Source organism: Podarcis cretensis, assembly GCF_951804945.1.
Source record: "Podarcis cretensis genome assembly, chromosome: 9".
NCBI classification, from domain to species: domain Eukaryota; kingdom Metazoa; phylum Chordata; class Lepidosauria; order Squamata; family Lacertidae; genus Podarcis; species Podarcis cretensis.
Window position 1 is genome coordinate 5,267,338 of NC_137178.1, and position 21,601 is coordinate 5,288,938.

At 44.7% G+C, this 21,601-nt stretch overlaps 2 protein-coding genes and 1 long non-coding RNA gene across 5 annotated transcripts in view; 1 reads left to right on the forward strand and 2 right to left on the reverse strand.

Annotated features, from left to right (window-relative positions):
- The window catches only part of ATRN (attractin), a 167,000-nt gene that overhangs the window by 29,511 nt on the left and 115,888 nt on the right, over positions 1 to 21,601 (reverse strand). Inside the window, exons 25-27 of one of the 3 annotated variants that reach the window (XM_079990678.1) lie at positions 16,774 to 16,835; positions 11,022 to 11,100; positions 1,826 to 3,028 (exon numbers count right to left, since the gene is read on the reverse strand). In XM_079990678.1, coding sequence (XP_079846804.1) covers positions 2,966 to 3,028; positions 11,022 to 11,100; positions 16,774 to 16,835 — 204 coding nt within the window. In that variant the 3' untranslated portion in view covers positions 1,826 to 2,965. Of the gene's footprint in view, positions 1 to 1,825; positions 3,029 to 11,021; positions 11,101 to 13,339; positions 13,402 to 16,773; positions 16,836 to 21,601 lie in introns of those variants that run through there. The other 2 variants (XM_079990677.1, XM_079990679.1) reach the window with 2 other exon arrangements.
- Positions 4,724 to 20,306, forward strand: LOC307224489. The gene is made up of 2 exons (XR_013842576.1): positions 4,724 to 6,134; positions 19,230 to 20,306. It is a non-coding gene; the product is annotated as an uncharacterized lncRNA (long non-coding RNA).
- Positions 13,412 to 21,601, reverse strand: part of LOC307224190 (kyphoscoliosis peptidase-like) — a 281,232-nt gene continuing 273,042 nt past the window's right edge. Inside the window, exon 8 of the mRNA XM_079990795.1 lies at positions 13,412 to 13,864. The gene's annotated coding sequence lies outside the window, so the exon portion shown is untranslated. The remainder of the gene's footprint in view (positions 13,865 to 21,601) is intronic.

Genomic DNA, 21,601 nt, shown 5'->3' on the forward strand with positions numbered 1-21,601 from the left:
TGCGATGGGGTGAGCTCCCGTTGCTCGGTCCCTGCTCCTGCCAACCTAGCAGTTTGAAAGCATGTCAAAGTGCAAGTAGATAAATAGGTACCGCTCCGGTGGGAAGGTAAACGGCATTTCCGAGCGCTGCTCTGGTTCGCCAGAAGTGGCTTAGTCATGCTGGTCACATGACCTGGAAGCTGTACGCCAGCTCCTTCGGCCAATAAAGTGAGATGAGCGCCGCAACCCCAGAATCGGCCACAACTGGACCTAATGGTCAGGGGTCCCTTTACCTTACAAGCCATGATCCGGAAGCCAAGATCAAGCCTTTGCCTCTTCATCATGGGTCCTTTGGGGAAAACCAACCACAGGCACTGGTTACCTAACACAAATCCATTCTCTGTGTTGTTTTGCCCCGTTCGTGGCAAGGGGTTTTCAACAGGAGATGTGAAGCAGCCACTTCTGAGCAGCATGCAGCCCAGTCACATAACATAAGCTATGATTTAACATAACTGGGAAAACATTTTCATTGCTGTAATCACCACGAACCCAAGTTCTCTTTACTGATCAGTTACTACCATGTCAGGGTGCATTAGTATCCATAGGAGGGGTTCCTTTTGGGGGGGGGGGTGTATCCTGCCTCAATGTTCAACACTTTGCGCTATCTTACAGTGAACTGCATTTGCCAGTGTATTGCCCATTCTCCCAATTTGGGAGATGTGCTTTTGAAGCTCGTCAAAATCCTTTTTTGCTTCTACAACCCTGAAAAACTCTGTTTCATCAGAAAACATGGACATGTACCCCCTTAGTTCACGGACCACACCTGCTGGGTTTCATGAAGCCCCGTCAAGACTGCCTGGGAGATAAACACTAGGGAGCAGAACAGTTATTCACCGAGGCAACATAAATGCTTAAACTATCACAAGAGAGGAGAGCCATGTTCTTTTGAAAATAAATTGGGCAGTAACACTTAGCCACAATTGCAAGCCACCATGTAAGACAACGAATAAATAATTATCTGGCAGTATTTTCATCATAGCCGAAAATTAAGTTTCCAGTTCCCTGGGGCAGCGATTGCATTAATGTTAGCTAATTAGGTTTGTAACCAACTTTGCAAGCCTGTGTGTGTGTGTGTGTGTGTGTGTGTGTGTGTGTTTTTTTTAAGTTCAACAGGCATTTTCACACTTCAAATTATTACAAACACAGGACAAAGCTACTGGGAACTGATGTCATGTGAAAAGCCAAGACAAATGCATCTTCATCAGCCATGGATTAAATACATATTTTATCAGAACCAGGCCCCCAAACAAGGAAGACACAATGGATGACCTTTAGTATGCAGAATAAGCTGAAGGTTTGAGGCTTTAAAAAACGTAAACGAGGTCTGCTGTAAATGCAAATTAAAAGCAGGGAAGAATATGATAACAAGGAGCACCCATCAGCTGAAAAGCTGGGAAATGTTCAATGTAATTACAAAAAGGCTATTATAACTCTCCAAGAGAATGAATTCCACTGCACCCATTACGGACCATTTTTTCCAGGAACAAACTGTTCCTTGATAGGGCAAGTCAAAAGCCCAAGCTTGTGGTTCTTCTGGGCAAGGATGGCCAAGCAAGCGCTTCTTGGTCTGGATGTGACCCCTGAATCAATCTCATCAGCCACCATGTCATCTTTGACTGGTGGGCTAGGGGGACCTCAACAGTCCTGGCCAAGGAACCCAAATTACCAAAACTGAAGTTCAGTTTTGTTAAAAGCAAGACTCCTTTTCCCTTCAAAAGCCAAAGACAGAACTAGATATTGAAACTGAGGACCTCATGGGAAAGAGAGTTGCGATCAGAGGCTGAAATCAATATAGAAAATTTATTTAAAATACCCAAGCAGAAAACCATTTTGCATGATGAAAAATGCAAGCATAATCCGCAAAGAATATCAAAGTGGAAAAAGGCTTATTATACACAACTGTAAGGAACAGTGTATGCAGGTAAAAATAGAATGTAATGATTACATGGGTAACAAAACAGAATATTCTGCCTTGTGGCTTAATGCTATTCAATCTAAAGATTTCACTCTTAAAACTTTACTTTGTCATTTTATCTGATACTTCGAATATTTCTGTTCAATTGCAGTCAACAATTACAGCAAGCAAAACTTAGAAGTAATTTTTATTTACTTAATCTCTACTTTGATTTACCTTCCAGATCGCCCACTAGTCAATAGCAGTTAAAAGCTTTGCTTATATAGCAAATTAATCCTAAAAGTTAAGCAGAAGAAGAGGAGATGCTAAATCTGTGTTTCCAGGTAGGGGTTCAAAGGAACAAGTTTCTGCGGATTCCAGGAGGGGTAGAGAGATTAATCCAGGACCCAATGCATGGAAGAGAAAAAGATCAAAAAGTAAAATAGTGTGGTTCAAACCTCACCGGGGAGTAAGCAAAAATAAAACAAGAATTATTTATGTATAAAAACTACAGAAGCCAAATCTGTTCAGAATTGTTCATGAACCAAAGCCTGTGCCCCAAGAGGCAGATTCACAGAAAAAATTGCCACAAAACACTTCAAAAGTGGAAGGAGGGAGAAGCTCAAAGCAGGAAACCCCTTCTTCTCGCAAAGAGAAAAGCAAAGGGCAAACTGGGCCACAAGAGGCCTAGAACAAGCAAAAATATATGATAGCAAAACGGGAGCTAAGCAATGAAATTAAGCGAGGAGAAAAAGTGAGCTCCAGCATGGAGCTGCAGTCTTTTTCCATCCCCACCCCTTGGCACCCCAATTTTTCTGCCTTCTTTTCTCACTGTTAATTCAGTCTCGCTTTGGTAAAAGGACAGGCCAGCGGAGAGGCACCTGCAGAAACAATTCTCCACCAGTTTTAGGTGATTAATGGCACGTTCTTGAGCCTTATCAGAGTCCAGAGAAATTCACGAAGGCTGCTCAGGGCTGCTAGCCACATGGAATAACCAAACTCGTATCTTCGTCAGACTGCAGCACTCTTGTCTCAGCTCGTCAGCATTTCTGCTTCCAACATCTCAGCATCCGAGTCGACAGAGACATTTTTGCCCTTAAGAAGAACATTGAGGCCTGATTAAACCATGAGCCAGAGTTTCTCGACCAAAAGTTTGCTTCCATCCTGCTCCATAGGTCTCCGCCTTCCTCATGCACGCCACTATCCACTCCCCGCCCCAAAGACCAGACGTCAATGTTTTTGATGTCTCTCTGTCAGGTTGACTGATATTTATTTATTTATTAATTACTTGTATACAGCAAGCCTGCAGCTTAAGTGCATTTAACTTGTGCGCAATCAGCTTTACGTGCACGGCAAAAAACATTAAAAAGGGGGCAGGGTCCAGGAAAAATGACTTGGGAAATCCCACTCGCCACTGAACCCAATTGGGTTTTGACTATGCACAATCTCGGCTTTCAGGAACGATGCCCAGAATGTAACTCCCATCTAAGCTGCGGACCTACTGTTCCACTTTCCCTCCAAGGAGCTCCAGGTGGTTGTACATACCATATTTTTTGCACCATAACACTCATTTTTTCCTCCTAAAAAGTAAGGGGAAATGTCTGTGCGTGTTATGGAGGGAATGCCTACGGGTGGCATGCCTACGGATTTTCCTCCTCTAAAAACTACGTGCGTGTTATGGTCGGGTGCGTGTTATAGAGCGAAAAATATGGTAGCTCTCCTCCTCCCAATTTTATCCTCGCAAGAACCCTGTAAGGTAGACTAGACTGAGAGAGGTCATCCCAGATGAGCTTCACGGGTAAGCGGGGACCTTCATTGGCTCCCAGTATGCACAACCCAGTAAGCACAACTCAGAGTGTTGGTGCTGACCTTTAAAGCCCTAAACGGCCTCAGTCTTGTATACCTGAAGGAGTGTCTCCACCCCCATTGTTCAGCCCGGACACTGAGGTGCAGTGCCGAGGGCCTTCTGGTGGTTCCATTGCTGCGAGAAGTGAGGTTACAGGGAACCAGGGAGAGGGCCTTCTCGGTAGTGGTGCCCGCCCTGTGGAACGCCCTCCCATCGGATGTTAAGGCAAGAAGCAACTATCTTACTTTTAAAAGACAACTGAAGGTGGCCCTGCTTAGGGAAGTTTTTAATGTTGAATGCTGTATTGTGTTTTTAATATTCTGTTGGGAGCCGCCCAGGTTGGCTGGGGAAACCCAGCCAGATGGGCGGGGTATAAATAATAAGTTGTTGTTGTTGTTGTTGTTGTTGTTACAGTCATACCTCGGGTTAAAGAAGCTTCAGGTTGCATTTTTTCAGGTTAAAAGGTAAAGGGACCCTTGACCATTAGGTCCAGTTGTGACCGACTCTGGGGTTGCGGCGCTCATCTTGCTTTATTGGCCGAGGGAGCCAGTGTACAGCTTCAGGGTCATGTGGCCAGCATGACTAAGCCTCTTCTGGCGAACCAGAGCAGCGCACGGAAACGCCATTTACCTTCCCACCGGAGCGGTATCTATTTATCTACTTGCACTTTGATGTGCTTTCGAACTGCTAGGTTGGCAGGAGCAGGAACTGAGCAACGGGAGCTCACCCCATTGCAGGGATTTGAACCGCCAACCTTCTGATCGGCAAGTCCTAGGCTCTGCGGTTTAACCCACAGCGCCACCCGCGTCCCTTTTTCAGGTTACAGGCCCGCCAAAACCCGGAAGTACCGGAACAGGTTACGTCCGGGTTTCGTCGGTCGCGCATGCACAGAAGTGCTAAATCACGCTTTGCGCATGCGCAGCAGTGCTGAGTCGCAACCCGCGCATAAGCAGACGCCCTGCTGTGGGTTGCGAACATGCATCCAGCATGGATCACGTTCCCAACCCGAGCGTCCACTGTATTATTATATTTGAACCCTGGTCTTCCGAGTCTCAGTCCAAAACCTGAACCACCACCCTGACTTCACAATGTGGCATGATGACATCACCGTGCGGGTTTCTCTGCTGCACAAGCACGAGAAGCCCCTGCTAATGGGGGCAGAGGGACTGTGAGTGTTGACATTACAAGGAGAACCACCAGTTGCAGGGATCCTCTTTTCAGAAGTTGCCTCAAGTTCCCCATATTTAGCATATTGACTATTTGACTTCACCAAATGGTCCTGGGGAAGGGTTACAAAAATGTCACAATTGGAACCAGTGCAACTTACATTAAAATCGTAAGATAAAACCAGAGAACCAACAGCAAACAACCAAAACAGCAGCACAGAACAGAAATGCAGGAAAAGGAAAGACATCCACTCAAGCAAAGGGTTCGGTAAAATGGTGCCTTTTGGCCAACTGTGAAAAAGCACGCAATGGATGGTATAAAGACACATCTCACAGCATAACCAGGGGCCACCAAAGAGGAAGCTTCGTTTTGAAGGGGGAAAGTAAGACAGCAGGGCTAATAATGGTTCTTAACCTTCCTTGCCACCAAAGTTTCTTTCTGACTTGGATTAAAGTCTGAACCAAGACAGAAATCATGGACCATGACACCTGCTGGTATTGAAAGTTAGCATTGTAAGTTCCTAAATGTTGCATCTGAAACCAAGCAATAATGGACATTAGTGCCATAATTAAAACAAACACTATATTTAGCCTTTTCTCTCAAACATAACCCAGAAAAAAGGGGAAGTGCCAAATCTCAGAGATATATAAATATATTTCAGTATATGTTTCAGTTGTGTCAATTTTTACTCATAAACCATTTTAGATTATTAATTGGAAGGTGGCAGATAAATATTTAAAATGAATGAAAGCAAATCACTCTCTTTTCAGACTATCTATTGAGACTTGGATAAATGCCCTCCATCGTACCCTGCCCAAGCTGATTCACAATCCGAGGTTTAAGGCTTGGATTGTGGCTCACAGCTTGACTACAGGAATCCCAAAGGCATGTAAAAAAAGGGAAAGGAGGCTGAAAGGGAGCAAAAAATACATATTAAGACTTGGTTGTAGACAGATGTACTCTTTATGATGCCATTGCGGTTTTATTTCAAGCATTATTCTCCACCACCGCCTTCATGTTTCCTATCACTTTCCAAAAGTCATGTAATAAAAGGAGCAATTTTATCTGTCTTTCAGTATCATTCCGAGCCTCGAACAAGCATTCTTTCTTGTTTCCATTTCCTCCACCAGCAAAATACAGCGCCTGAAAGCCATTTCGTTACAGTGCTCAGTGGAGAGAGAGAAAAGGGTACGAATTTACGAACCACTCACTTCCCTTTAGTAGATCAGTGTCACGCAGACTCTAATGCCGCCTTGCCAAGTTGCCCAAATGTTACTTCAGATAATATACTGATAGGTCTAAACCCCTGCCAAATGCTTTACAATATCCTACTCTCACTCAGTTATGAATAAATGCTTCTCATCACCACCACCGTATCTGGGCTAGGTTAAGTAGAGAGTTACATTGGATATATTAGGTTTCAGGATTGGCTTGGTTTTTAATTTGTGGAGGAAACATTGAAACAAATGTGCTTTACACTCATTGGGCAGATGCTCTTGGTTGTTCTCTTTTGAGCAATGGCCTGAGTAGTATGGAAATGGGGAATGGATTTTAATGGCACCTTGGAGAGCTCCCTGCAGGACTCAGGGTGGAGACTCCATTAAGAGCAGAGCTTAGATGTTGCTTCAGCAGCAGTCATCTTCTGCTGTTGTTTAGTCGTTTAGTCGTGTCCAACTCTTTGTGACCCCATGGACCAGAGCACGCCAGGCACTCCTGTCTTCCCCTGCCTCCCGCAGTTTGGTCAAACTCATGTTCGTAGCTTTGAGAACACTGTCCAATCATCTCGTCCTTTGTCGTCCCCTTCATCTTCTGCCCTCCATCTTTCCCAACATCAGGGTCTTTTCCAGGGAGTCTTCTCTTCTCATGAGGTGGCCAAAGTATTGGAGCCTCAGCTTCACGATCTGAGTCATCTTCTGAGCGAGCCTTAAATAGGAGCTGCAGTTCTTTCTCAGTTGCTAGCTCCACCTTCTGTGTCAAGAGTGTGAGAAGCTTTTTGCAGCTGTTCTCAACCTGTGGGTCCCCAGATGTTGTAGGACTACAACTCCCATCATCCCTGAGCTCTGGCCTTGCTAGCTAGGGGTGATGGGGAGTTGTAGTTCAACAACATCTGGGGACCCACAGGTTGAGAAAGGATAGACTTTAAAGGGACCCCGGCTGCTTAAGCACTTGTGGATTCCTGAAGAACATGGGAGACTGTGGCCCTGCTAGGACCACAGCTAGAGTCCTCTGCATCAGAGGAGGAAAGCAGGATGACATGGTCATAACACTGGTCGCCACAGAGTTGGCAGGGACCACAAGCGTCATCTAGTCCAACCCCCTGCAATACAGGAATCTTTTGCCCAGTGTGGGGCTCGAACCCACAACCTTCAGATTAAGAGCCCCATGATCTGCAGATGGAGTTGTCCCAGCTCACCTGAGAGTGAGCAAAATCTTCTGCTTTCAGTGTTTTGCATCATGTTCTACTGGCCAGGTACAAGAAGTTATTGCAACTATAAATAATGTTTTAACAATACCCCCCCCCAAAGCATAACATTCTATATTTTTCTGCAGTATTCTTCAAGCTGTTAGAAATAGCACGAGCCTCAACAACCTTACTCAACATTCCTATCACACAGTCCTTCAATACTCCAGAGTCCTGGGCAAGCTCTGTTGCTTCCAAAACCAGCAAAAGTGAATTTCTACTTTCCCTTCTAGGTCATAGGGACCCCAAATGGGTCACTGACCTATCTTCCATATATGTATCCCTCTCCTAGCATACCAGCAACAATATAGGGGGCTTCTTAGATTTACTTCTTATTTATTACACAAAATTTCTACTCCGCTTGATTGCAAAAAACAAACCTCAAAGCGGATTGAAAAAAGATAAAACAATAAAATTGAGAAAAATTCACAAACATGCTTTAAAACATACAAAATATAAAATACTTTCTAAGCATCTGGGTAGGCTTATCTAAATAGGAATGTTTTTGCCAGGCACCAAAAAGAGTACAGTGAAGTCTGCTTGATCTCAATAGGCAGGGAGATGGGAAAGGAATTAACTGAATTCAGCCATAGAAGCGGTTATGACCTCAGTCATCATTTTGGGGTTGAGCAGGGACAGCAGGTGACCTGAGACACAACTCGGGTCAGAAAGAAGTTGCCACTGGACAGCAACTCTTCAACACTATTAAGTTATGAGGATCCCTTCAGTATAAAGTTTTAGGACAGTTTGTTAGAAATCAGACAAGTTGTCTATCACTTGAAATTAAAGCGTGCAAACCAAGTATGAGAAACCTAACTGTGAGAAAGATAAGATACCAGCTGATCCTCTCTGCAACTTTCAAAAAAAAAGTATGCCCAGAGGATAACTTCACACCAGTGACATTTTCCATTTAAGCCATCATTAAATGCCTCACTTGGCTCCAGGCAGAATGCGGTATTTCTCAGACTACATCCAACATAAACCCTGATTAACATTTTATTTAGGAAAAACTCCAGGAAGCCTTCACTTTGCTTTTTATACTCTTGTCAAGATGGGAAAGAGAAAAACAATGGCCATTTATCCCCAAAGTCTGTCTCCTGCTGCTGGTGCCCTGCTGCATCAGACCAAAAACCTATCTGGCCCATCATCCCATTTCCCACAGTGGTCCATAGGATGTCTCTGAGAAACCCACAAACAGGCCTTGAATGCTATAGCACTTGTCCTCTGCTGGCCCCCTAGCAAGTGCAACTATTCAGGGGTATTCTGCCTCTGGATGTGGTATAGGAAGGGCCCGCCTCAACTTTAAATTCTGCTTTGTATGTCTGTTTATTGTCTTTAAAAATTGTATCTGTTTTGAATCACTCTGTGCTCAGGTTCCAAACAACTGTGTGTGTGTGTGTGTGTGTGTGTGTGTGTATACCTCTGTGTTGCCCATTCACGATAACGGGTAATCTAAAAATGTTTGCAACCTTCCTTCCCACCGTTTGGCCAAAGTGTTTTGAATAGGAACATGTAAGGTATAGGTTGACACTGTCAAATTCAGCCAATTTATTTCACAATTAAGTCCGCCATACCATACTTAAAAATACCCAAAGAATGGGCACAAACCTGTTGAGGTCTCTGAATTTTCAAAGTTAGGTTCCTGATTAAGGATGGGCATGGTTGCATGCAAGCCTTTTGAGCAGGACAGAGCAGATGACATAAGCACACAAATGTACAACTGCTAGGAGGAAATATATGTCCGTGCAAGAAGGACTTGCGCATTTTAAACACTCAAGCTCCAGAATAAATGTCACTGCTCATGTCAATATATGTTAGATGGACTAGATAGGGAAAGGTAGTCAAGCTCAGGAAAGAATAGTTTGCTCAATAAGGTGTATGCGTGGGCCTTTTCAAACTACTTACGGAAAACAAAATGACATCTCATGGGCCTATAACAATTGTATTGCTTGCCTCACTGCTGAAATACCATTATTAACATTCTTTATGAGAAACCACTACTCCTCTTGCCTCTTATTTGAATCTCTTGGTGGCATACAGCTAATTTTTACTTACAGCAGACCCACTGAAATAACTGGGCCTAACTAAGACATGTTCATCAATTTCAGTGGGTCTGCTGAATAAACTTACCCTGAAGTCTTCTGGCATGCACAGAGCCCTGGGAGGGACAGGGCTCCATCTTACTTTCTGAGGGACCCCAGGGAAGGCAAGGATCGGTATTTTTAGTATTTCTAAATATTAAAGGTAAAGGTAAAGGTACCCCTGCCCGTACGGGCCAGTCTTGACAGACTCTGGGGTTGTGCGCCCATCTCACTTAAGAGGCCAGGGGCCAGCGCTGTCCGGAGACACTTCCGGGTCACGTGGCCAGTGTGACATTGCTGCTCTGGCGAGCCAGAGCCGCACACGGAAACGCCGTTTACCTTCCCGCTGGTAAGCGGTCCCTATTTATCTACTTGCACCCGGAGGTGCTTTCGAACTGCTAGGTTGGCAGGCGCTGGGACCGAGCAGCGGGAGCGCACCCCGCCGCAGGGATTCGAACCGCCGACCTTTCGATCGGCAAGCCCTAGGCGCTGAGGCTTTAACCCACAGCGCCACCTGCGTCCCATTTTCTAAATATTAGCACATCATAAAAGATCGGGGTGGTGAAGAATGACAAGGCGCAAAGCACCATCAAGAACAAAGCAAATAACAACAGAAGAGACAAAGAAAAAGTGTTCAGGAGACATTTGAAAGTCAAAAGCGAGGGTGCCTACTAAATATCTATTGGACATGTATTTCACAGCAGGACCTAACTTCCAGTTGAAGCCAATGAGGGTTCTGTAACATGTGGAACATCTCTTCTCCAAATGATTTCAGGGATTAATATGGGATTATAAGGTATCAGGTAAGGGTTCAGGTAGTCCGTAAAAGTATACTGGGTCCAAGTTGTTCAGGGCTATGTATATCAGTGCAATAACCTTCAACCAGGCCCATTAGCATATGAGCAGCCAGTGCAGATGTTTTAGCAAGTTGCTGGACCTCTGCTCCCATCCATAGTCTAGCTATTGCATTCTGCACCAGCTGGAGCTTCCAGGTGAGGCGCAAGGGCAGCTGGCCATGGAGTGTGGTGCATTAATGCTGGGTTAGGGAAGCAGAGAAGGGAACCATGCTGCTTCCTGGCTGCCCAAAAATCCTGCACACAGAATCATAGAATTGGAATGGAATCCGAGGGTCATCTAGTCCAACCCCCTTCAATGAAGGATGAAACAAGATGAAACAATATCTGGTCTCTTCCACACACCCCCCACATGGTGCCAGGGAAATAGGAGGAAGAGGAGAAGGGCCAGACCCTCTTTTTTTTTTTTAACATTTGCAGCAGGGCTTTTGCAAAAGCAATGTGCATCTCACGCCATTTCTGCCTTCCATCGAGCTAACTCAAAAGGAGACAGTAGCCTCTCTGCTGCCTTCTACAGAACATAGGGAATTTCAAGAGGGCTTCCAGAGCCCTCAGTCAGTAAGCAAGGCTTCTGGTTCAATTGTGTGCTTGGCACCTCTTAGGAGAACACATGCAAGAAGCAGACACAAAAGCTTGCAGGTCGTAGCAAGAAGGCAGTGATTCTGTCATTTTGACCCACCTCTCTCCGCCGCGACGCCCAGCAGCTCTGCTTAATCTTCCAAACTACGGCGGCCACAAGGAGCAGAGACAAGAAACAGCTGAAATGGAGGAAACAGGAAAAACAACAACAACACTTATTTCCTTTCGATTTGAGATGCAGGAGAATTCGACAGCTAGACCAACAAAAATAGCATTGCACTCTCATGAACTTCTGTCAACAGATACTAATGGCACATAAAGTGCTTGGCAACATTAAGATTCATGTCTCTGTCTTGTAAGGTGGTGCGCAGCAGGCATTTGGGCGGGGGGGGGGGAGAGAAGCAAGATGTGCCGCTGCAAAGGGTGAATGACAAAGCCAGAATGAGACCACATCACCTGCCTTCACACTTGAGAACGTCAACATAATTCAATCAAGTTATCACTCAACGGTGATGACAGAAGGCCCTGCTAATGCAGATCTCACTGTGACCCAGCAAGGGAAACGGAACGGCAATGTGTGAAAACATGCAAAGGGGATTTTAAATAAGGAATGTTTGTTCTGTTTCCTTTCTAATCACAGGTAACGTCTTATTTATAAGACCAAGTGAACTAGAAAAGGAACCCTGTTCATATTGATTTATTCACTGGCTGAGATTTATAGGCCTACTCTCTCCCTAAGGCACAGAGTAGATTCTAGCCAAATGTTATCATTAATCCCCATAAAAACAAGCAAGGGAGGTCACCGTTATCCCATTTTTCAGATGGGAAAGTGAGGCTGAATGATGTACCGAAAGCCAGCTAATGATTCCATAGCTGAGTTGGGATTTGAACCCAAGCCAAATCTAACACTTTACCCATGGGGCTCTCCAGTTTCACAATCGTTTTGTAAGAGTACTCAATTATTTTTCTACATCTGTTATGACAAAGGAAAAGGGTGATCTAATAGCTTTCATATGTCATTACTTTTATCCAGATCTTTCTGTAATTGTTTTTGATCCAATTAATTATAGCAACTTGCCAACCCACAGCCAGCAAACATTCTTCCCCCATTATCTCAATAACCTTCAAAGCAGCATGCCCTACAGTTTACAACCTGGAACAAAGGCAGAAAATTACTTGGCCAAATATTATCTGATGATTTACCAAAGCAAATGCCAAGGCCATTAATAAAGTATCATTTAAAATCTTCCTATCTCACAGACACGATCTATTCAGCAGACAGAAAATACAAAGAGAGACCTGCAGCTGTTGTATGCAAGTTATTTAATACCCCTCCCCACCTAGCCTTGATGTTTGGGGCATATTTGTCCAAAAGTAAGTTCTTTTGCGAGGTGAATTCTTGTCCAATCAAAAAGAAAATATCAAAAAATAAAATGTAGACCAAAACAAGGGAATGGAATTCTGCTAGTCAACATCGAAGCCTCCTGAACAAAGATCCAACTTTGTTTCTCCCCCTAAAACAAAACCCTACGGCGTCTCTGCTCATGTCCTCCGTCCCAATCCCTTTTCACCATTTCTAAATTCAGAGGCAGACGTAGGGAGCAGAAAGGACTTGTGAAGCCACACCAGAGCTGCTCTTGGAGGCTTACAGGAGCTCACACTCCTCGCTAGCCAGACCATAAACCACATCAGATATTTGTCCAATGGCTGAGGCTGTCCCGTCTGTGTGAAAAATTCAGCAGCCCCTTAACACTTCAGCCAAACCCTGCTGAGTTTAACAAGAGCCTGTCAAAAGACTTCGCTGAAGTGTCACCCTCCTCTAACTCTTTTGCTACAACTATCTTCTTTGCCTTTTTTAAAAAATCCATTTGGGAAGGTATCAGTGGAATATACTGAGCAGCTTTCTTCTTCAAGTCTTCCAAAAAGAACCCTTTACATCTTTGTCACAAGGAGGCAGCAGATCCCCGTAAGTGCTGAAAAGCTCACACAGCGGGGCTCATTTTTTATTGCAGGAGGTCAGTCGACAGCACTTCCAAAAGCACCAGAACTGCAGAGTTCACTTCAGAGTCAGAGCTCTGAACCCCAGATGGTTGGGTCATATTTAAAGGTGACATTTCTGACACATAAATGGCACTCAGAAGTTCCACCACCTTGGGCAACCAGCAACCAGAACAGGCATGGGGCTATGCAGAACATCAGGCAAGGCAAATGAAAACAAGGCCTTGTCTTAGTTCTCTATGGCTTGTATGGGAAGAAGCGATTGGTCTGCAATCCAGGGCAACTGAAAGGAGGAAATCCTTGCCCGTCACCTTAAAAGAGTGGTAAGAAATAAAAGTTCGGTGGACACCACAATGCTGCCAAATTGTATCCCATTACTTCTGCAAATAACAGAAATAGGAAGGTGACTTTTATTATTATTAATTATTGAATTTATATACTGCCCTATTCCCGGAGGTCTCAGGGCAGTTCACAGAAAAGACCTACATAAAAACCACAATATATATAATAAAAATAACAGCAATAACCCAATAATTCCCCCCCCCTCAAAGAGCCACATTTTAAAAGGGTATGGGATGTTGATCAGGTCAACCAAAGGCCTGGTTAAAAAGGAACATTTTTGCCTGGCGCCTAAAGGTGTATAATGAAAATGCCAGGCGAATTTCCTCCCTGGGGAGAGCATTCCACAGATGGGGAGCCACTGCAGAGAAGGCCCTGTTCTTGTGTTGCCACCCTCCAGACCTCTCCAGGAGGAGGCACACAAAGAAGGGCCTCAGAAGATGATCTCAGGGTCCAGGTAGGTTCATATGGAAAGAAGCGGTCCTTGAGGTATTGCGGTCCTGAGCCATTTAAGGCTTTATAGGTCAAAACCAGCACTTTGAATTGGGCCCGGAAACTAATTGGTAGCCAGCGCAGTTGGGCCAGGACCAGTGTAATACGCTCAAACTGTTTTTCTCCAGTGAACAACCTGGCCGCTCAGGGGCAATCATGTCACTAGCCTGAGTCATTTGGGTGTTCCAGAGGTCAGCTAGGGCTTCAACAGGGGCGCCAGTCATATCAACCAGAAAACCTCCCAGAGCCGTTTGGAATCCCACTGGATCCATCGGCCTCTGAGGGTGGACCTTCCTAATAGGTCCCACACCTCTGGGGATGGGAAAAGGTGCTGACAGCCTAAATCTCAACGGGAGTGATCTGACTATGGCAAGGGACTGATGTCAATGTCCCCCACCTTCAAATCACTCTATTCCTGCCCAGTCGAGAAAATAAGGTCCGGAGTGTGGCCTGCCATGTACGTTGGGATGGTGGGACAGCCACATGGATGTCATGGCGGCCATGAAGTCCTGAGCCGACCCAGAGCCAGCTGCCTCGGCGTGGATGTTGAAGTCTTCCAGAACCAGCAGTCTGGGAATCTTCAGCACCACCTCCGAGACCAGCTCTGTCCACTCAGGCAGGGAGACTGCTGGGCAGCAAGGTGGGCAGTAAACCTGCAGAACCCCTAATCTGTCCCGATTGCCAAGAACACACACTCTAGACCCCCCCCCAACTGGACAGAGAGCCTGGATATAGAGAGCGAATCTCTATAGACTACAACAACTCCCCCTCCCCGACCCTCAAGTCTGGCCTGATGTTGCACTGAGTACCCAGGTGGGCACAGCTGGGTGAGACCAACTCCACCTTGTTCACCCACCCAGGTTTCAGTGATACATGCCAGGTCAGCCTCCTCATCCATAATCAGGTCATGGATGAGGGAGATTTTATTCTGGGCCGACCTGTCATTCAACTGCAGCAGTCGCAGACCCAAGGGCTGGCTGATGTAACTGCCTGTGCCTTGTGCCCCTTGCCCAGCCTGCCATACCTCCCCCTACCTAGAACCACTGCTCCCCTCCTGGGCACATGCCACCAAGTGCCCTTACGGCCCAGTTAAAAACAGCTGAAACACTAAACAAAAGAATTTAAAAGGATATAAAAACAATTTAAAAGAAGAAGCCCTCTCTGCTGAGCAGCAGCAGCAGGGCCAGGTGGAGAGAGAGGCTGGAGCAGGGCCCTCAGGCTCTCAGCAAAATGGTCCTTAAATCAAGTCACATCACAGATTCACCTAGGGCAAAGGTCAAGGGACCCCTGACCATTAGGTCCAGTCGTGGCCGACTCTGGGGTTACAGCACTCATCTCGCTTTACTGGCCGAGGGAGCCGGCGTACAGCTTCCGGGTCATGTGGCCAGCATGACTAAGCCGCTTCTGGTGAACTAGAGCAGCACACGGAAACGCCGTTTACCTTCCCGCTGGAGCGGTACCTATTTATCTACTTGCACTTTGACGTGCTTTCGAACTGCTAGGCTGGCAGGAGCAGGAACCAAGCAACGGGAGCTAACCCCGTCGTGGGGATTCGAACCGCCGACCTTCTGATCGGCAAGTCCTAGGTTCTGTGGTTTAACCCACAGCGCCACCTGCGTCCCTTCACCTAGGGCAGTGGCTCCCAATTAGCTAAGTACTGTGGAACTCCTGTTTTTCAAAAGCCAAGCCATGGAACCCTACTTTTTTTTAAAAAAAATGATGTCTCTATGGTAGTTTTTGTTAAGTGAATGGTGGCACAGAACCCCTGGGTGGGTTACATGGAGTGGTCAACGGACCACCAGTTGGGAACCACTGAGCTAGTGCAATGTACTTGGAAGTAACATTGTGGTAGGAAACTTATATAGGCCACCTGAGACTAGGTGATGCCACCTCCATCAATGGCTACCCCACCAGAGCATGCACTATGTACCAATGCCAAGCAGGGACAGGTACCTGTGACACCACCACATCAGCATTAGCAGGGTCAAGCCGAGCAGGTGGTGTCCAATCACCCTCTGAATATATTTGCAAGGCTTCCTGTCAACATCCCTTTCGTTTGCCATCTGTTGCAGTAGCAAAGCTATAAAAAGGACTGAAGTATCAGACAATAACCTTGGGAATCAACTTTACTGCCACATGAATTCTATTTCTCCAGGAGGATATCGTCATCATCATCATCCTCATCTCAATTTATTACTCAGACTTTACCATAGGTCCCAGGGCATGTTATAACAATTTAAAATTCAGCATTAAAAATAATTGAAACAAATCACAGTGAATGAACAGGGTAGAGCCTAAAAACATATCTCAAGTGTCTCCTCCTCTCACATGCTCTTCTGGGGTTCGCCAAAATAGATGGGCGAATGTGTGGGAAAAGCCCCATTGCAACAGCTGGATTTCTTCCACTAGGTTCCGCTAACACACTGGGTTAGTTGAATCTGGCCCCTAGTTTCTCTCATATGCTGAAGACCTGCATCTGTTCCTTGCTTCCTGAGCTCCCCAAGAACTCTAATAGGTTCATAGCACAGGACTTGCCCTTCGCACAAGCCATGCTGGCTGTACTTCAGCAAGGCTTGTTCTTCTATATGCTTGACTATTTTATCTTTAACAATACTTTCCACCACTTTCCCTGCCACAGACATTAAGCTAACCAGCCTGTAATTTCCAGGATCCTACCCCAGTTCATGCTACCCACCTACCAGAGTGAATCCCTTTATAAAAAACCTCAGTTCTTACTGATAAAGGATTGTAATATCGCGTAGGAACAAAAGACAAACCCTTGTTCAGATAGTTCAACAGTCGGTCTTTAAGCACTTAGAAAAGGATGCTGTGATTACTAAAACCCAGCATGGGTTTCTCGAAAACAAGTCATGCCAGATGAATCTCATTTCTTTTTCTTTCTTTTTTTATGGAGTTACAAGCTTGGTGGATCAGGGGAATGCTGTGGACATAGTGTATTTGACTTCAGTAAGGCTTTTGATACTAACAGTAAAATATTTTAGTTATTTAGAGTAGAAGATTACCTGAAAAAGGTGACAAAGAACTGTACCAGGTCCATAAAGTTACTGTGCTGTGAAAATGCAATCTGTAGAGAAGAAAAAGCAAATGAATTATTTGTTGTTGCATTCAGAAACTCACATTGCAAATAAGCTATTCATAATAATGAAATCCTGCTCCATTTAGATAGTGTTAACACAGCAACCTGTTACTTAAAAGTGGTGCATTGTTGACATATTTGATACCCCACCATTCTACCAGGTACCCAAGGAGGCTTACAACACACGAAACAATAAAAACACGGTGCCATATTAAAAGCACAAATAGAACAGCAGCATAATAAACATGCATTGCTTAGAAGTACAGGAATGTAATCAATGCGCTACAACTTCTCTCTCTCATGCTCTATTCATGTCTGAGCACGCATTAATTTATTGCACTAAAGCTCTGACAACCACAAAAACCTCCCTAATGCTCGGAAACCACAGTACAGAAGAGGATCGAGATGGTGTAGTGGTTAGGAAGCCATTCAAGTTAAAACAAGATGGTTTCAGGGTCTAAATTTGGGCCCTCTCAGAAGGAGGAATCCTGCAACATAAAAGACCTCCCCTTGAACCATCCTCAGCAATGACTTTCAAGGCAATCCCTCTTGCAGAGAAGTGAAGAGTAGAACTATGCTCTATGTCCTGCTCTTGATAATGTTTCCTGGCCAAAATCCTCAGTTATTGACTCCTCCCTAGCAACTTCTTCAGTTCCACTCTTCCCACTTTTTTCCCATTACGGAAGCCTCCCTAGAGTGAACACCTCTTAAATAGTGCATGGCCCTTTAACTGAGAGCAAATCCCCTGGGAGGCAAGGTCTAAGCTCTTTTCAGCAGCATATAAACCATCAGTAGACTGCCAGGCTGTGCTGCTGCAGCTACACCCTGAGATACCTGCTCTCAGGCTCCAGCCCTTAGCTTTCACCTTGCCTGGAGCGCTCACAGTGTGCAGTCCCTGGTCCTGAGGCACTGAGATCCTCACCACCACCTGCTAATATTTGCAAACAATCTTCGACCAAGACTGCAGACATTCCCACCCATTGCTTTCCTCCCTTGCCCCTGGGCAGCGACTCCTCTGAAAACTTCGGGCACAAACAGGCTTGCACAGACCTCTGTCAATTTTACTCAGAGCAGCTGCTGCGTTTCCAAGATTACATGGCGACTGCCACCCCAATATGGCACCAATATGAAAGCCAGCGAGCCAGTCCTGGTCTTTTAAGCAGGATGTCACCACTCTGTCATTCATTCCAAGTCTCCAGGGACGGGGCCAAGAGACAGCCTCCTCCTGATTCTTAGATCCTCATATGAAGATTAAAATATGGCAGGAAAAACTGGAGAGAATTTAAGGGAAGCATTCTTCTTATTTATTGTTTTGAAATACGAGATTACTTTTGTTTTTACAATTCATGTCACAGAAGGCTTTTACATGTTAAAGCATGTTTGTAACACTTTTAATGCAAATTATGAACCATTTTCTTGTACTTTATCATCTGAGCACATAGCTGCTGCTGAAAACAGTTCAGAAACGTCAGCTAGTGCAGAATTCAGTGGCCAGGTTGCTCACCGGAGTAAGACGGTTTGAGCATACTACACGGATCCTGGTCCAACTGCACTGGCTACCAATTAGTTTCCAGGACCGATTCAAAGTGCTGGTTTTGACCTATAAAGCCTTAAATGGCTCAGGACCGCAACACCTCAAGGACCGCCTCTTTCCATATGAACCTACCCGGACCCTGAGATCATCTTCCAAGGCCCTTCTTCATGTGCCTCCTCCTTGAGAGGTCGAGAGGGTAGCAACACAACAACAGGGCCTTTTCTGCAGTGGCTTTTCTGGAATGTTCTCCCCAGGGAAATTCGCCTGGCGCCTTCATTATAAACCTTTAGGCGCCAGGCAAAAATGTTCCTTTTTAACCACACCTTTGGCTGATTTGATTGACATCCTATGCCCTTTTAAAATGTGGGTGGTTTTTTCTGGGGGGGGGGGTGTTATTGGATGGTTGTTTTTATTTTCATTATGTATTTTGTGGTTTTATATTTTGATTTTATTCTGTGAACTGCCCTGAGACCTCCGGGTATAGGGCAGTATATTAATGATGGTGATGATGATGATGATGATGTTTTAATAAACTTTATCTACTTGTCCTCCTTTTCTATCTCTCAGAGTGTCCGTTATTTTTACCATACACACCCAATCACAAACCCTGAAGAGCCCTGCTATGGATGGCAGAACTCCCTCCCCATTTATGAAACTTACTGCCATCGTAGCAGTTGTTAAAAGACACATTAATATTCCAAGATAAGATAGCTGTCTTTTTTAAAACAACAAAAACAGAACAATGGATGTAGTATGAATGCACAACTGCACACACAAGTCAAAATTGATTTCCAATGGTTTCTCTCTCTCTCTTTCTCTCTCTCTCTCTCTCTCTCTCTCTCTCTGAGGACATCATCCATAAATGTGGAACTGAACTGTTTCAATGTCACCACATCTCCAACAGATGTTATTCGCTGTAGTACAAATTCTGTCCAGCTTAGACAGCATGTATTCCTGCTTCAGATCAAATGGGCATGTTCTGACAGATATCCATTTTCAAGAACTCACATTTGCCTGAACTTGGGGTCCCGCAAGCAGCTTGAAACGATGGAATCAAGTGCGAGTTAATATACTACCAAGCAGAACTGAGAACACCGACACACTTAGCAGTAAAAGAGGGACTGCACTCATTCCTTCTGCAACAGTCTTCTTTTGAATGGACCAGAAGTTGATTTACAGTAAGAGAAAGCAGCAACCTAACCCACCAACATCATTGAAGCTAATTTTGCAAGTTATTAGGCCAGTAAGCACTGTGTATTTCATTTCAACAAATTAGAGACCAAATCAGCTATTTTGGATCCAGCGGTGCAAAAAGGAAAAGAAAAGAAAAAAAGCTTCCAGGATTTTCTGGTTCCTATTTCAGAAAAAAAAAAATGGAATGCCAAAACAAATTAAAATACCACACAAAAGCACACAGAGACCCACAAGGTTGAAAAGTACCCAGACTTTCCAGACAGATAAAACAAACAGAAAAATACACCATGCATGCTTTGTATGAAATCCATCTGTTTTCTTTCCTGCCACCTGTATTTCCTGAGTTCTAATGTTCAGAAGAATGAAGTCAAACAAACCTCAGAGCTGTGTTTGAATACAAAGCTGCTGCTCAACTTTCTATTGAAAAACAAATTGCCTAGGTATTTCCCAAGCCATGCCAAAAGTTGTCAAGATCATTCATTTTGGTTTTTGACAGTGCATTGTAAAAGGGAAAATTTTAATACTGCCCTTCACCTCAGGGCGGTTCAGCAGCAGCTGGAGACTTAGATTTCCACTTATATTATTTTTTTAAAGAAATCAGGTCTTCTTGGTTGAATTTTTGAGGCTGAGAAAAGGCAAGGGTGAACCATTAACCTGTAAGAAGAAACAAATCAAGAACCATTCTGCCTGCTGAATATCTCTTCCCAAATCAATAAATGTAAATTCTTTGATACTTTGTGGGAGGGGGGGTAGCCAAAAAAGGTTCCAGTTATTACACTTTTATTAAATTATGGGGGATTGAATTGCTCCACAAAAGTCCTCCAAACAATGATTACACTGGGGACAAACTTTGAAGAACTTTGACTAAGTCCAGGAACAATCCTTACTGTATCTTTTGAGAACCTTGTAGTGTTATATTTTCTTGGTTCTGGACAAGAGGATAGATCACAATTCCTCAGAGCCCAGGGCCCAAGAATGACCTCCATAACAGCTATTGGCTTTCACAATGCGATTCTAAGTGTGAACACACCATAGATGAGGGTCTGAACAGGAGCTGAAGGTTAGAAGTAGGGGATGATGCACTCCAGGACAAAATGATAGTTTCCACATGAGAAAAATCTATCATGTGCAAGATTATCCAAATGCTAGGATTCTACAGGAGAACAGGATATGGTAAACAGGGCATAGTTCAGCTCCTTGAGAATATCAGCTTCCTTTAAAGAAAAAAGCAAACCAACAAGTTTATATCCCTTTTCATGATGTAGCACTGACTGAATGAGTGTGGACAAATTTCAGACACTGGTGGTGAGGTACGGCTGAATGTAGACTTCAGTGCTCAGAGGTGGAGTTGACCCTCCCATTCCTACGAAACCAGAATTTGGGGTGGAGGAGTAAGAAAATGGTGTCTTTTTTCTTCTTCTTTTCCGGCAATCTGTATTTTTTACAGTTCACAGAATTTGGATTCCCTGTGTACATACAATCCTGGCTATGCATTGAGGGATGAAAGGCAGAGTTAGGGCAAAGAACATGAGAATAAATACTGGTTTTACACTGTCCATATTGTTACAAGCCGCCCCAATCTCTGCTGAGTGGTGGCAAGAGATTCCAGGGTCTTGGCACTTAATCAGGGTTGCGTTTCCTCTGAGACACCAAGGCACAGCGCAAACTGACACCTTCAGGAAATATGGTTTATTCACACATATTTACACCTGAGTTTTATGGGGAGAGAGTGCACGGCACGTATATCGTCCTTCCCAGCATTACAGCATGGGATTCAGGGGCACCATAAATGCCACCCCCATGTCTCTTTGCAACCGCACACTCCAGACAGTCATCATGGCTGCTTCCCATCAGTCTCTGCATGGAGTTCCTCCCCCTTCTTGCTTCTTCCCAGAAAGCCCTGCTCCCTAAACTTCTGTCATAAAAGGGCACACTCTTTTTCTGCGGTGACATCATACCCCCGCCTTTACCCTGGCAACCTCCCTCTGTGCCTGGCAAGGTCTTGTTCCGGGTTGATGACTTCCAT